This window comes from Mustela nivalis, assembly GCF_964662115.1.
Source record: "Mustela nivalis genome assembly, chromosome: 6".
NCBI lineage: Eukaryota > Metazoa > Chordata > Mammalia > Carnivora > Mustelidae > Mustela > Mustela nivalis.
In genome coordinates this window covers 76,264,292-76,281,703 of record NC_139025.1, presented here as the reverse complement: position 1 = coordinate 76,281,703, position 17,412 = coordinate 76,264,292, and the positions used below count along the sequence as shown (strand labels likewise).

The window sequence follows — 17,412 nt, the reverse complement described above, 5'->3', positions numbered from 1 at the left end:
CATGAAAATGCTGTATTCTCAATACCTGTTTATTTCTCTTCTTTTTTAATATTTTCTCTGTCTTCAATTATTTAACTTAGTATTTTGATGTTTAATAATTTTTAGAGAAATTTTTATTCATGATTCACTAAGGATTATAATACATATCTCAAGGCAAAAAATTCATGTATCCTTTGATGCAATTTTAAGAGATACTTTTCTTGTGGAATTAAATCCTATGTACATATCAGAAATAATTATAAGACACAACTAATTGCTGACAAGAAATTAAGGAGATCTTTGTAGCCAAAATCTGAAACATTTCAGAGAAAATATGTCCTCTTTTTTCCATTGTTTCAGAATATAAAAAATTTAATGTAGATACTGTGTCATTTACATGCTGTAACAATTAACTTTCCCCATACACCAAAAGTTGGTATAAGAATAAATTCCTTCTCACATTTGTGCCTATTTTGAGAAGAGAAACACTGATTATCTTATTGGCAACTTTGCATGTAACAGGAAAATGACACTTCTGTGCTCACATTTCAAAGTAATCCGAGAGCCACAATGAACACCAGAATCTCAGGATGCTGAGATGAAGACCGCACACCCCTAGCTACACTCAACCTACCAAATGAAAATTGGCCTGGAAGATATGCATTTTAAGTGAGTTTGCCAGCTGATTCTTCTGACAATAAAATGTGACGACTACTACTGTAGAGGAATGAATTTCTCTTGGGAGAAATAAATCTGTACTTCACAAATGTTGTATCATTAATTGTACTTCTGGGAATTTTGATGAGCTCCTACAAGTAAATAATGAGCATTCCACCTTTCTAACCCCAGTAGAGTAGAACAGGCACAGACTCAGTCTAACAGTTACAAATACCAGGAGCTTTGGGCGGGTTACCTCACCCTTCTAGCCCTAGTCCATCAGGTAGAAATGGAGATGGCCACACAGGACCAGTAAGATGATTATATGAAATAGGTTGTGAAGAGCAACTAGTACCAACCTGGCACACAGTAGGTGCTCAATAACGGTTTGTTTCTGCAACACTGAAGGAATTTTCAGCTTCCACTAACAAATTATTGAACAAATTTTTTCTAAAGGGAATCTACCAGAAAACAGATTCCGAAAGCCTGTCATAAAAAATTTTACAGCATGTTTAATTTGCTGCCATAGATACATTCTTCAAGTGCACACAAATCAAAACCTTTTATTGAATGGTATTTTAAGTGTACATAGGAAGTTTGCTATTTATTAACCTAGCCATACAGAGAATCCTTTATATAAAAAATAATTTTTGTATCCATAATGTACCTATCTGATAAGAACTGAAGTTTGTTTTCTAAATTTAGATTCTTGTATTTTCTTTTGTAAATATTGTTATTGAAATACAATCAACATACAGTGTTAGAGCAGTTTTAGGTATATAACAGTGATTTGACAATACTACACATTATGCTCACCACAGTAAATGCAGTCACCATCTGTCACAATACAATGCCATTATAATCTTACTGACTATATTCTCTATGCTGTACTTTTCATATCCACTGCAAACTTCAAGTTATTTTTTAAAAAAAGATTTTTGAATTTTCTCCAACTAGTTGACACACTTCAACTGATAGCAAAAAAAATGCAACTCCATAAATATTATAAACTCAGTATATATGGAAAAAGGCAATTGATATACTACACAGGCATTTTATAAAGGTCAAGTTTTTGGAATCTCCAAAAATTATTATTTAAGAAATTCTCAAGATCTCAAGATGTGCAAACTAATTCCCCACTACATATTTTCTGGAAGATAGTATCTTTTATCCTTTAAAGATTTTTTTTTTTTTAACTTGAGCTTCCAATGAAGTAAAGTTACCTTTTCAATGCATCTTCGAAGAGTGTTAATATTCCTGACCCACCAACCTATTCCCATAGCTCTTAACTCAGACCACTGAGGGTCCCCTCTCTGAATTGCCGGAATCATATTTATCAGTTCTTCTTCAGCCTCAGAATGAAAAGCCCAGGCAAAATGGCAGGTAGACACACCTAAATTAGAAATACAAAATAATAACCTTTTCAGAACTCTACCAAAAAAGAACAAAACAATTTTTCACATAGTCATGTATTTATTCTTTCATTCTGGAAAGAATTTTCAAGCAGAAAAAAAAAAGTAAAAGAAAGTCATCATTCAAGGACTTTACACTATAAGCTTCTAAATACAAGAGCAATGGCAGAACACACAAAATGAAAAAATCTCTTTTTCCCAAGTATTTACTTTTTTTCTCTGCAAAAATAGAGACACTAAAACTTAATCACAGGAAAGATATTTGAATATCGAGTCATTTATACGTACACACACCAAACTTATCAACAGTGAAAGCTCTGCTCAAGTCAAAATATCTTGGCCTGTGTCCTTGGGTATTTTTTCACAGCAATGCAGACCATATCCTCCAGCAGTGAATAGTGAAAACTGCCCCATTCATCCCTCTGGCCAAGGAGCTAAATATCATTTCACAGTAAGGTCTAACCTTCAAGACAGTTGCAGGGAATAACAACAGCCAGGGAACAACATTCCTTTGCCTTTGGCATCTTGGTTAAAAGTAGTTTAAAGCTGCCTAATACTGTTGGTATATGGCAAATTCTTTTTGTCCTGGAAGAAGACTGACAGGAATCTAGGTTGTATTTAGAGGCAACACCATCAGACTTGGAAGTACAAGGGATTTTATCGACAGTTTACTGATAACACTTTGTTCCACTTAGAGCAGATGGAGAGGAAACACAAGGGAAATGAGACACACAAATTGATGACAGATAGTAGGAATGACAGGAAGTACGCAGAGGAGACTAGGAAAGAGGCCAGACTGTTCAAAGTAGCCATCTATATGGACCCATTTTGGACCTCATGTCTGAAGTCAATAATAGTCACATTATAGCACAGGCTTCTCAATGCTAGAAGACCATCAGTGTTACCACATGTAATTTTTTCATTAACAACTACTATATAGACTTCCAATATAGTTTAAAGATTTTCTAATCACTACTGCTTCACAACAGTTCCTTTAGAAGGTATAAAAGGAAAAACTATTATGACGATTTTGAATAATAATCTTAAGTTTTTTAAATTTCCCATTGCTAACATTTCTATAAAACTGTGCCTAAAATCAGAGCATTAAAAAAAAAAAAATTCAGTGCAACAAGCCTTGACTGCCAACATAAATTTAAGGAAAAATAGCCAAAATTTACTAACACCAATTTGTAGTTTTTCATAACCTAAAAGGCAGATTAATTTTTAAATCTTTGCCTGATTTAGGAAATAATCACTACATCAAATAACTGAAACTTTGCTTTAGAAGTTGCTATTACATAGCAATGCACACAGTATATCTTTGCTAAAAGCAAATTTATAATATAAAGAATAATATTAAATATATTACATGCTGTATCCTTAAGTGTAATGTGATTAATTAAAATTTTGGTATGATTAAGTAGAAACAGGAAATAAACAGGTATGTCAAGGGAATTAGGTTCAGAAGTGAATGTATTTGGAAGCCTAACTTTATGTTTATTTTAATATAAGCATTGCATTGTAAGTCATATACTCACAAGTAAAGCTGAAGTTTCGGGAATATGTGCCAGATAATCCAGTAGATTTGCATACTTGTAGCGTACTGCCACACACCCTGATTTGAGATACAAGGATTTATATCAGCCCCCTATTTTACAGATTAAAAAATCATAACTACAGAGTTTAAGGTGACCTGCTCCATAGCTTAATACATATGTGTGTGTGTGTGTGTGTGTATGTATATATACATACATACATACATTAAGGAAAAAAGAACGGGGCGCCTCGGTGGCTCAACGGGTTAAGCCTCTTGCCTTCAGCTCAGGTCATGATCTCAGTCTTGGGATCGAGCCCCCACACTTGGCTCCCTGCTCAAGCAGGGAGCCTGCTTCCCCCATCCCCCACCCTGCCTCTCTGCCTACTTGTGATCTCTGTCAAATAAATAAATAAAAATCTTCAAAAAAAAAAAAAAAAAAAAGAAGAAAAAGAAGAGGGGCACCAACAGATAATTATTTACTTATTTATTTTTTGCCTACCAGTAACAGTCTATCCTTTGCAGTTTTCCTCTGTCCTTCTTAGCCTTTCTATCTGTATCCCATCTACTGAACTTTTCCCCTGAAAACTCTTCCTAAGATCATTATTTATAATAGCAGTCACTTATGTCCAGTGTTTCAACTGTATCAAAGGGAAAATGGAATTTTCAATTCCACAATTGTCATTAAGTGATTCAGTACCATCTATTATTTAAAACTAAAGTGTAAAAGAACCTCCTAGATACCATTTTTTTAAACCTAACCAAATGGCACAGATTGTTTAAAATGGTAATGACAAGTCCACAATGGGTTAAGTTTTGGAACTGTCGAACACTGTTTCCAGGAATGTAAATGAGTACAGTGTTTCTGTCTGGGGCAATACTCATCAAGCCTTAAGAAATTTCACTCTTAAATATAGCAAAGTTGTGGTTGCTGGAGGGGACGTGGATGGGCAGACGGGAGAAACAAGACAGGATTAAGTACATTTATCTTGATGAACACTGAAAAATGTACAGAATTGATGATTCATTATATTGTACACTTGAAACTATACTGTATATTAATTATACTTGAATAAAAAAATACTAAGATACAGTTAGGTTCAGAATTTAGAATATCGATCTGGCAACAAAGTGTTGACTGAAACATTAAAAATAAAAACAAACAACTACCTCAAAAAAAAAAAAAAGAGTCAATAAGAACTTTCAAGCCCTCTGACTCATTAATTCCACTGTTGGAAAATAATCAGATATATACATTAATATTTGTATGAAGAGTTATAAGGTCATTCATTACAGTGATCATTCAAATAGAAAACCAGCCAAATCTGTTTCACAAATGAAGGACTAGATAGATGAAACGTAGTTTAAAAACATGATAGACTATCAGACAGATGTTTAGAATTATATTTTCAAAGAGCATTTATGAGGGTGAAGAGTAAGTGCTGTGGGTAAGAAAAACAAATTATAAAGCCTGATATTCTAGTTCCTAATACTAAAGCATTATTTATGGGGCTGTGTCCAGGAGGCTGGTTTCAAAAAGAACATAGTCTAATGAACACTGCACTGGACTTGAATTCTAATGCCAACGTCTATTAATAAATAGCCCTATATCTTGGGCAGGTCACTTTATAGTTTCAGTTTTTCACTATTTTATTTTTTTTAAGATTTTATTTATTTATTCACAATAGACAGCAAGAGAGAAAGAGACAGGGAGGCAGGAAGAGCAGAGGGATAAGTAGGCTCCCCACAGAGCAGGGAGCCCATGAAGGGCTTGATCCCAGGACTCTGGGATCATGACCTGAGTAAAAGGCAGCACTTAACCAATTGACTCACCCAGGCGTCCCTGGGTGTAAATCTGTAAATTAGGGGGCTGACATAAATCCTTACACCTCAAATCAGCGTGTGTGGCAGTATGTGACAAATATGCAAATCTACTGGATTACTATCTGGCACATATTCCCAAAACATCAGCTTTACTTGTGAGTACAGGACTTATAATATAATGCTTACATTAAAATAAACAGAAATAATAAAACATAGGGCAAAATTCACATAATTTTTTAAAAAAGATATCAGATGTCAAAGAAATTCAGGGCCACTTTTACGGCCTTAGGCAGTAAACCTGGTAAGGTTTACTCTAAACTACTGCAACTTTAGTGAGTAAAGTCTGAGAAACTGAGAGAGAAGAGCCAAAGTCACAGAACAGAGCTGAAAGAGGCACAGAAGAAGTGTCAGTGGGCACCATGTGACAGGAAGTTCTTAAGGCTAATGATAAGAATGCATATAATGACTTAGCTAATTCTTCTACCCAAATATACATACAAATATTTCATTTCAATATGAAATAAAAGTCTTGCAAAGTTTCAAACAAGGAGTTAAATACCTTGATGAAGTAGCTGTACTCGGTATAAAGGAGGCAGCGATGTCAAAAGGCATGTGTGCAAACGCATAGCTAGTAAGTATCTCAAACCACACTCGTCTAGTGTGTCTCTTCCTGCAAAGCAAACAGAAAATATGTTTCAGGGAAAAGATCACAAACCAATAAAAATTAGGAAATAAGCATTAAATTCAACAATAACAATTTGCACAAAATATATATTTGAGTGTATTCCTTTGTCAACACTTGGATATCTTTATAAAAAAAATGTCTTTACAAAAAATATTTGTAAATACTGAAACTCCCAAATGAAAAATGAGGAAAATATACAGGTAACAACAGTACTTACAGCTATTCATAATAAATGAAATCTTGAAATCCAATAAAAAATATATTAACTATATTAAGCTAGATACAATCTTAAGAAGCATTTCCTATGTGAAGTCAGATAGAGATTTAAAACACAGGAATTACATATATAAAATGAAATCATTCGTTTATTATCATTAATAAAAAAGATAAAATTTTCTAGTCTGGTTAGCTCAAGTGATATACAGTACTATGAAAGATTTAAAATCTGATTCCCTAGGCTAGTTTTACAAAGCTAAGGTTGAACCTCAACCTAATTTCACAAACTCACTCCTATTTAAAAGTTGTGCAAAGGTAAAAGTGTGGTGAGTTTAATTAAAATTATAGCCACTGTTGGAGGAAAGCAATTCAAAAGTCTGAACAGCACCCAGCACAGTAACTGCCACTTAGGAAGTAATAAGAATGTTAAATCAAATAATATTTTCTAGAAGAAAATAAAATGTTTTAAACTCTCAAATTATGCCGGGCATAAATTTGGAAAAACAAACATTCCACACAGAGGAAACAAAATGTGCGAAGACCTTGAGACAGGAATGTGTCTAGGGTCTTTCTGGGACACAAGGAGGTCAGTGAAAATGAACGGAGATCACATGGGGCCTTGTGGACCTCTGTAGGGGTATGGCTTCTACTCTAAAGTGAGATAGCAATCCACTAGTGTAGGCGGGAGAACAGACTGAGGTAACAAGAACTTAGCAGTGTTGGAGACTTTGTCTATAACCAGGCAGGAGGGGACAGTGACCTGACCGGAATGGCCATAGGAGGAGTGGTGAGAAATGACTGGACCTAGATATGGGAGAACTGGTAGCATGTCCAAAGACTGGAATATGGGGTTCGAGAGAAAGCAGAGTCAGGAATGCCTTTAATTCCACTAGGAAGAATTCATTTACTTAGAATCCACTGACTGAGACGTGCAACATACTTAAACTCGGAGCTTCAGTTTCCCACCTGTGAAGTGGAGACATTAATTCCTGCCTTAGCCACCTCATGAAAGAGCACTGTGACCAGGATGAGCCATTTTAATACTGCCCTGCCAATCATATAGTTCCGAATCAAAGTTTAAAACATTTTTCATGAATTGTGACCTATTTTCTTGATATCTCAGAGTAAAAACTTTTAAGTTTTCAATAAAGGCTTCATTAAGACTATTACAGGGAAAATCCTGCTCTATTGAATATACTACCTCATAATCATTAGGATTTGTTTTAATTAACATGTTTGGAAAATAGGTCCCCAGGCAAAAGCTTCTGAAGTCTCCAGTTATTTTAATCTACAAAGAGAAAATTTGGGGGATATATTATAAGGATATAAATACATTCCAGCTAGCTTTGAGAAACAGTCTTTTTCCCTCAAATTTAGAAATCTTGTGAAATAGTAAGAGTACAGGCTGGAAGGCAATGAGGTATCCACATAGGAACCCCAGCTCTGCCACTTACTACCTGCATGACCTTGTATGTCACTTAATCTCCCTAAGGATCAGTGTCTTCATCTATAAAATTTAGTATAGTAACAGCTACCTACCTAGATTGTTGTGACAATTAAGTATGATAAAGTACATAAAGTGCCTGGCATATAGCAACTGTTCACTCCTCCACAATATTTACTGAATGAATGAATGATCAATAATTTTCAGTTTCCTTGGCTAATGCCATCATTTACAAGCAACACCATTACCTTCAACTATCTGCATAAAAGAGAATGGAATCTAGTTTCAGGAGACAGCCAAAAATGTTCTGGTTATAGAGCAAATTAATCAAGACACACATTACAGTAAAATGTATTAAAACCTCTTCCTCAAAGAGACATTTCAGAGAAAATTAGGTAATTGTAAAAAAATATATATATCTAGAAATGGGAAGATGAACAAGTTGAGATCATGAGGTCCCTATAAGCCTCATGGTTCAATAGTAAAATTATCAAGTGGGCCACTATAATTACTAAAAGTAAAATAAAAACTAAAATAAGCCATAGGAGTCACTGTGTTTTGAAAAAACAAGACTACATAGATCTAAAGTGACACAAAGCTTTCAGTGTAAAAGCTCATGTGAGAATGCACACAGATATCACAAATCCACGATGTCATATGTGCAAGTCATAGCCTATCCCAACAGTCCTTTCTTTCACAATTAATCATATTATGATTGTAATTGTCTACAAACTGTAATTGTCTACTAAAGAGTTCTTTTCACTGCAAGGTTTCAAGAAAAACTGCAACTTAATATGTGAGTCATTGCATACATTATACAAATGGTTCTATGCATGGTAACCTTGTAAATTTCAGTGGGAATACTTACCTGAGTAACTCTTATCTCTGTTTTCATCAAGCTCTGTGCTGGTGGTGGCCACTGTATCAGCCAAAGCCACGAGGAACATCTGCTCCAAACGGGTAAGGCCTGGTAGACTCGAGTGCATAAGGTGACTTGAAAGTACCCTAGCGTGTTCCTGGCCAAAGTAAGCAGGTCCATACTGAGAAAGATTTATTACTTTCGATTTGTTTTCTCTCTGTTCTGGCTCTAAATCTATATCATCTGTGGTTATATCCTGGATTTGGAACAGCTCTGAATACTGATCTTCTGGTTCACTTTTGGTATGATCTTCAAAGCTCTGGGGTATTTTCGTACTCTCTTCTGAAATTCTGTAGGTTGTATCCTGATCCGCAGCAAGCAGTGCATATAATGGTAGTGGAGGAATAGAATCTATTTCGGTATAATCTCGAGTGCCATCCTTTCCTATGGTGACCGTATCCTTTGCTGTACTGCCACTTACACTAATGGTTCGGGAAAGATGTCGCTTAGTCCCTTCTCCAGCATCAGCATCTCTAACTATCGCAACTTCACCTGCAATGCATTTCACTAAATGAGAGAGAATAGCTTTAGCCCTTCGAACTTTCCCTAAATCCATCAATTCTAACAGCTGAGTTGGATGATACTGAGGGAGAGTAGGGGAAAGTACATGTGCAGCCTCAAATAAGCCGCCATCCTGAACCACAGTTGGTGAACAAAACACATCATCAGCAATAGCTGTGCCTTCAACAATACTTTTTCTTGACAACATATTAGATTTAAAGGCAGAATGGTCTTGTATTGCTGTCTCTTCTGCATCAGGACTATCAGCTTCAATGTCTCCAAATTTGACCGCATGCTTCCACTGTGCATACACGTGCATTTCACAATCCATGCCCACCACCAATATCCCGTCTCTCACCCAGGAGAGAGAAACAGGCAGCGAAGGTGTACCATCCACAGAGGACACCAAGTCTATAGATCGAAGAAGAACCCATCTTGACCTAACTCCTTGCTTGATACTACCACCTAGTGGTAAAGTAATGACAGCCACTCCATCCTTACTATTGATTTGCTCAGTCACAATTCCTGAGAGCCGTCCATACATGAAGATATTAGCACCAACCCCCACTGTGAGAATGTGGGAGCCATCTTCTTTTGAAACCCAGTCCAAATGTACTAAATGTTTGATATTTGGAATAAGGTATCTATCCTTGCTCAAAAGCGCATCTGATTTGCTGTACACAAACAGATTACTGTCAACACTGACCCTCGAATCAAGTACACTGCCAACCTTGACCAAATCATCAAGATGAATTGTTTGCTCTAAAACCCATTCTGATCCTCCCGTAGATTCACATTCAAAGATGCAAACATGCATGGAAAATTCTTTAGAAACAAAACCATTGTGGTGGACAGGTTGTTTGTAAGCCACGGCAAGGCGGCCTGTGTATGAACAGCTAACAGCAACTGGTCTTCCCACAATGCTCACTGTACTGCTGTTATCTTCTCCTTCATCATTCATCAAGGGCCATCTCCTCCAATGGTAAGTTTCCTTCTCATCGCTTTGGCACTGCAGGTTGGTTTCCATACTACACTTCCAGAAGCGTACTTTATTGTCAGAACAAGTTGTAACCACTAAATAAGGGGCAAGGCACACCGGATAAATCGAAGAAGAACTCAGATGGCCTTAAAAAAGAAAAAGCAGATAGTCATGATAACAACCACAAAATAAAATGCTAACAATTAAGTTTTATAATGTGATTAAATCCAAAGCCACTATAAGCTTCTTTATTATAATTCTGCAAACCCCCCTTAACTACTGCTTTACACTAAGCATCCATTGGCCAAGATATTATCTATACAAGCTTTGAAGAGCCCATTGGTGGAATCAAAATATGCAGTAATAATCACTTAACTGGTTTTTAGGTGATTAATAATGTTTAAATGAGGTGACTATTCCATAAAATAAAACTCAAACACAATAAAACAAGGCAACCGGTTATCCCTAAATCTATTACCTGTTGTAACTTACATATATATGTCTTCACCACATGCCTCACTGGACTTTCAGTCTCCACTTGTCATGACTTTCATCAGAGATGCTTAAGTCTTCACTATAGTTTCCCATTCAAATTCCCCTAACCTGCACCTGAATAATCCAGACCCTAAATCTGCCCCTACCATCAAAATGTTTTCAGAAAGATAAACAGACTACTAGGTCTCACCATTATAAATAAGGGTAATTCAAATCCTCCTATTTATTCTTGATTGCCAAAGACCACTCATCAACCATCAACTATAACTCATCCACTGTCAACTATAACATGAGGAGTAACAGCGATTACGACTGGGGTCAGAAGACCTGGATTCAGGTTCTAGCCCATCAATAACTCCGCAACACTGGGAAAGCCACTTCCACATCTGAACATTTTCCATCTAAATATTAGGGACCATGTTACTACTTCCCTTGGAGTGTTACTGTCAAGTAACGTATGTACAAAGCCTCTGCAAAATATAATTTATAATATTACCAATTCTGATAAACCTGGGTATATCCCAAACTTTCCAAATACTTTGAAAGACTAAAAACTCGCCCTGATCTGCACCTGCCACAAAAGCCCAGAGTAAACCATTAATGTGATCTTTCCAACTCTGAGTTCAAACCTATCTTGTGGGTGAATAAAAGAAGCCTCATACTGAAAATCATTTACCAGTCTTGAACCTCAAATTACATTTCCCAAAAATACTACTCCGGGAATTCTTTAATTATAGTTCTATAAGTGACAGATCATTTTAAATACACCTGCCCTCCCAACGATCTTATCTGCCTTGTTAAACTCAGTACCATTCAGGCAAGCCAAACTATAATCTTGTATCTTACGTATTTTCCCCACAGTACCTGCCAACTCCTGCTCAAACATATTTAATAAAGGTAATATGTGATTAGTACAAAGTGGATGAACTGCCTCAACTTAAAAAAAACTTCAGTGATTTGCCGATGAACATATCTGTTCTTTGCAATTGTACTGCCATATTATATTATTGCTATTTATAAGAAATCATAGTGCAGGCAAGAAACTTCACATTAAAACATATCATTTTCTGTCAGGCTGATTACATTTATCATAGGAAACTTTCTAATAAAGACATGTTTCTAAACAGGTACATCATTACTAGAAAATTACAATTGTCCACATAACACATATTTCAGGAGGGTTGGTCCATTTTACCCACTGAAGGACACTCTGAGCTACAACTGCCCACTCTTCAAGCTACCTTACCTGCGGAAGGTGTTGCTCTTATTACTTCAACTCCTTCTGGGAGATCAAGAGGTTGGCTGTAGACCAGTCTAGAACTCAAAATAAGTTTGCTAGCAGTTTGTAGATTGGCAATTGAGGCAGAGTGTGGCATGGGGCTCACACTAGGAGAGGTTTCTGGAGAAGAGTCTACATTCTTCTGTCCAGGGACTGAAAGTAGACTCTCTGATGAAAAGCCTTCTGAAGGTTTAGCTTTGAAGATAAATTATGAAATATATTACAACCATCTCTATATATGTTAGCTAGAATATACCTTGTCATCATTAAGAAACATAGTTTAAAGTACGTTGGAGACAAGGTCAATTTTCAGACTTGCTGAGTTACCTGACAGATTTTCCCCCCCCTTTTATTCTTATCATCACCAACTCCATCAAAGACACTTAAGTGCAACATGTAAAAACTAGAAAAAAAAAATCTCAAGTTATTTCCTCCAATGTTTTCAACCTTTAAAAAGCATCAAAAGCTTGGAGTGCCTGGGTTGCTCAGTTGATCAAGCATCTGACTCTTGGTTTCAGCTCAGGTCATTTCATGGGTCAGGGGATAAAGCCACTGGTCAGGCTCCACACTCAATGGGGAGTCAGCCCCCCAACCCCCCATCCCCTACTCCTGCACTAGCACAAAAGTGTGCATTCTCTCTCTCTAAAATAAATAAATGCATCTTTATAAAGTACCAAAAGCTTGAGGAGAAACTTGTTACCATGCAGATTCCTGGGCCTCCACCACAGGAAGACTGATTCAGTTGTTTTGGGGTAGACCCCAGAAATCTGCATTAATAAATCACCCAGGTGTTTCTGAAACAGAGCATTATGAATCAAACTTTGAGGAACAGCAAGGTATTACCTCATGTTGTAGAAGAAAGAATTTAAGTTACCTCACGTCATAAATGAAAGAATTTAAGTTTAGAGAGCTTACTGATTTTCCTACAGTCATATAACTAGCTAGTGGCAAGGAAGACACTAAAATACCAGCCTCCTGACTACCAAGCTCTTCAACAAGATGATTTCAAAAACCAATACAGAAAAATAAAAGTTCTAAACAAATTTAAGATGGTGTTAGCTGACTGGCTTGCAGCCCACTGATAGATATCCGAAACACACAGATCATGACCTTCCTCAAGGAACTCAAGGTCACCTTAATGCCCTCATGCTTATGTTTTATTTAAAGACTAAAAGTAACCTTAACAGCAGTGATCCCCCCAATGTCCTAAAACCCTTGCTTCAAAATTCCTTAATACCTCAGAAATGTACTTTATCTCTATCACTCCTCCCTCCACAAACTCAGAAGTATATAATAGTCATCCTTCACAACCCCAGGGCAGTGCTTTCTGCCCATGGGTCTTTTCCTCATGTTATAATAAAATCACCTTTTGTGCCACAAAAAAAGGGGGTGGGTATGGATATCGATCTGATCTTCCCAAGAATTCCAGCTTTCACATAAGAGTGGAATATAAATCTCTAAGCAGATTCAGTTATCTGTGCTTCTGCTACATGTGAGGGACATTTTGAATTACATTTATATTTGTGGGCCCATCTCCCCCACATTAGACTTCGAATTTATGAAGGGCAAGGATGGTGCTTGCTTTATATATCTCAAGAAGCATCAGAATACTAAGAGATATTGAGTAATCCCCTGTTGCTCCCGGTGGATGTTAAATATATCAATCTATTTTATGTAAACATTTTCCACAAAATGGAATGGGACTACAAACTTCCATGAGTACTCAGCAGAAAGAAGTACTACTCCTGGCCCCCTCAGTCAAGGCACTTCACAATCTCTGGCTATTTTCTCATCTGCAAAATAAGGTCAAGCTGTATTACTTCTCTTCCTGTAAACCAAGCACTTTCCTAATGTATTATTCTCATGCTAAGAAAGAAAATAAGAGCAGGGGAAAAAAGCAAAGGCCTTAGAGACAGAAAAACCTGACACGAAACTTGGTCCTATGACAAACTAGGTGTGGGACTTGATCAAGTTACTTAATATTATTACATTAGTAAACCGGGGATAATGTCGGTCTCACATGTTTAAAGCACTTATCTCAGTGCCTGGTCACTTAGAAGTAGTCAATATGTTACTTTCCCATCTAAATTTAAGTCTATCATTTGATTCTCAGCCCCAATTTTCAACATACTGATAAATTCAAGAATTAGCTGTGAATGACAGCATACACTATACTAAATCTGCTGTGAATGTTAGAACCAAAAGACAGATGCTTTTATAGCTGAAGAGGACGTATTATTTGTTTGCTTCTACTGTCAGATTGTTCGTAACCTTTTACTGCTAACAGAAACAGAGTAAGCAAGAAACTCTACACTAAACCTGGATTTAGGGGAATATCAGTGGGAAACTTCCCTCATACGCAGTAGGGACAAAAGGTATCACAATCTTCCTGTCCTACCACAAGGATCTGTTACTACCTCCATTAATCTCTTCAGGGCCTTTCCTAGGTTTGTGTCCAACCCTAGAAAATACTATATTCTCTGGTGAGTTAAAAATTCTCTTCTTGACAAGCTGGTTTTAGATCACTCTACTCTCACATTTTTGTGAAACAACATGTAACACCAAGAATGAACTTAAGTCTTTGAAAGAACTTTTGGATTCCCACTGCCTCAAGAAAATTAGGCTCACACAGGATGTGCGATGAGAGCTGGGTGTTATACACAACTAATGAATCACTGAATACTACATCAAAATCCAATGATGTACTATATGTTGGCTAATGGAACATGATTTTAAAAAAAGAAGAAGTTAGGCTCAAATGGGCACAGGTAAAAGTTCTATCAAATCATTTGGCTTTTCTAACCTGAGTTCATGGCCCAGTTAGAACTGCTGTTTACAGACTTACATGATAATGTGAATTACAAAGGGAATAAAAAATATTAGTTAACTGTATTAAATGTTTAATGTGTATAAAATCAGTTAAATTATATAACCACCAGTAAAGAATAAAATCTTTCAAAAACTTAAATATTTTAAGTTAAAACCAGATTCAGGTTCATAAGGCTGTGTTAATTCATTTTAACAATTATCTCTCAGAAAGTAAATGTCAGTTCTAAAAAGAAGGATCCAAGTTCAACTTCTTTCCTTCATACTACAGATTTTCTAATTTGCTAGGAAATCAGTATAAATGTGTACAGCAAAAATATGGCTAATGTAACTTATAACTGTTAGATTTAATATTCTACAAAATAAGTTTGGGGTGCTTGGGTGGTTCAGTGGGTTAAAGCCTCTGCCTTTGGCTCGGATCATGATCCTGGGGTCCTGGAATTGAGTTCCCCATCGGGCTCTCCGCTCGGCAAGGAGCCTGCTTCCTCCTTTCTCTCTGCCTGCCTCTCTGCCTACTTGTGATCTCTGTCTGTCAAATAAATAAATAAAATCTTTAAAAAAAAGAAACAGTTTGACCAATGAGCTTTATATGCTCAATCATATTTTTATAAATAATAAATCTGCTTTTCTTAGTGATTTTTAAAAATTTTATCTAAATTCAATTAGCCATCATTAGTTTTTGGTGTAGTGTTCAAAGATTCATTAGTTGCATATAACAACCAGTGCTCATCACATCATGTGCTCTCCTTAATGCCCATCCCCCAGTTACCCCATCCCCCTACCTACTTCCCTTTTCACAGCCCTGTTTGTTTCCCAGAATCAAGAGTCTCTCATGGTTTGTCTCCCTCTCTGCTTTCTTCCCATTCATTTTTCCTCCCTTCCCCTAAGATGCTGTCTTGTTCTCAAATTCCTCATTCAGTGAGATCATATAATAATTGTCTTTCTCTGATTGACTTATTTCACTTAGCATAATACCCTCTAGTTTTATCCATGTGGATGTAAGGATTCTAAAGTACATTATGTCAGATGAAAGTGTGTATTCATCCACAGAAAAGTACCATATTAATTCTATGTGGAAAACATTTATAGAGACATAGTGTCTAGAACAGAGTCATAATAAGGATTCAATAAATATTAATTGAACAAATAAATGGATCAGACTTTTAAAAAATGTATCTAATGTGCTTGCACAATGGTTTGGTTTTAGATTAACCTGTTTCATCAATTATTTATGATTCTGTAATTAAAAGCTTGGCATATCCATTCTTCAATCCAGCAACTCAATTTATAGTTCACTGGATCTTCATTTTAAAAAATTAACCAACCTAAAACAGATTCAGTAAAATGAATTTATTTCATAACATCTCAGCATAAAATTATAATTACTTACCTAAGCATGCTTGTACAGATTTAAGATGAAGGTGCCACATATGGAGAATAGAGTAATTATTGCTGTTCTTCTCAATTACTACTAGAAAGAACTTTTCTGAAAATGGTGGTGGACGATATCCTATTGTTCAAAAGAAAAATATATTTAAGGTATAGTTCTACCGGGTGAAAAGAAAGACACTTCCAAAAAACTTCTCTTGATATGTATGCAAGTTGGGAGGAAGAGGGAAAAATAGATATTTAGGAGTTTTATGTAATTTTTGTGCCAAAAATTAGGTAGCTATCAAAGACTAATGGGACTGGGACACCTGGGTGGCTCAGTCAGTTAAGCTTCTACCTTCAGCTTGGGTCATGATCCCAGGGAACCACATCAGGCTCCCTGCTAAGGGAGAACCTACTTCTCCCTTTGCCTGCTCTGCCCATTCTGCCTGCAGCTCTGCTTCTGCTCTTTCTCTCTGACAAAAAAATAAAACCTTAAAAAAAAAAAAAAAACAAACAAACAAAAAAAAAACCCTAATGGGACTATGTCAAAAGTACACAAAAGCCAACATGAAGGTATACCTATTGGTCAAAGATGAGGAACCTTCATACTGTTTTCCACAGTGCCTGTGCCAGTTTACATTCCCATCAACAGTGCATGGGGTTTCTTTTTCTCCACATCCTTGTCAACACTTGTTATTTCTCATGTTTTGTTTTGTTTTTTTTTTAGTCATTTTGACAGATGTGAGGTGATATATCATTATGGTTTCTATTTGAATTTCCCTGATGAATGATGCTGAGCAAAAACTTTCTTTAAAAATGAAAACCCATTAGAAGAAGAATCAATGAAACAAGATGGAATTGGGAGGGAGACAAACCATAAGTGACTCTTAATCTCACAAAACAAACTGAGGGTTGCTGGGGGGAGGGGGGTTGGGAGAAGGGGGTGGGATTATGGACATTGGGGAGGGTGTGTGCTTTGGTGAGTGCTGTGAAGTGTGTAAACCTGGTGATTCACAGACCTGTACCCCTGGGGATAAAAATATATGTTTATAAAAAATAAAAAATTAAAAAAAAAATGAAAACCCATAATAACAACTCATTGGAAAGGATCACTGCTAGAGCTCTAATTGTGGTTTCTGAATACCATACCCCATTAAAAAGAACAGTCTGGAATGATAACTCCATTCTTGCAAAGGATATCTACACAACATGGGCCTAGGAGAACTTACAGTGCTAAAAGAAAGCAAAATAGTAATAATAATAATAAGGCTGCGTCAGAAGGACTCAGAAC

The 17,412-nt window shown here is 36.3% G+C and overlaps 1 protein-coding gene across 4 annotated transcripts in view; it reads right to left on the bottom strand.

Moving 5' to 3' along the window:
- Positions 1–17,412, bottom strand: part of DMXL2 (Dmx like 2) — a 159,561-nt gene that overhangs the window by 42,816 nt on the left and 99,333 nt on the right. For all 4 annotated transcript variants that reach the window (XM_082734764.1, XM_082734761.1, XM_082734763.1 and 1 more), the window contains exons 16-20: positions 16,141–16,260; positions 11,892–12,119; positions 8,620–10,296; positions 5,966–6,076; positions 1,860–2,029 (exon numbers count right to left, since the gene is read on the bottom strand). In XM_082734764.1, the coding sequence (XP_082590890.1) occupies positions 1,860–2,029; positions 5,966–6,076; positions 8,620–10,296; positions 11,892–12,119; positions 16,141–16,260 (2,306 nt within the window). The remainder of the gene's footprint in view (positions 1–1,859; positions 2,030–5,965; positions 6,077–8,619; positions 10,297–11,891; positions 12,120–16,140; positions 16,261–17,412) is intronic.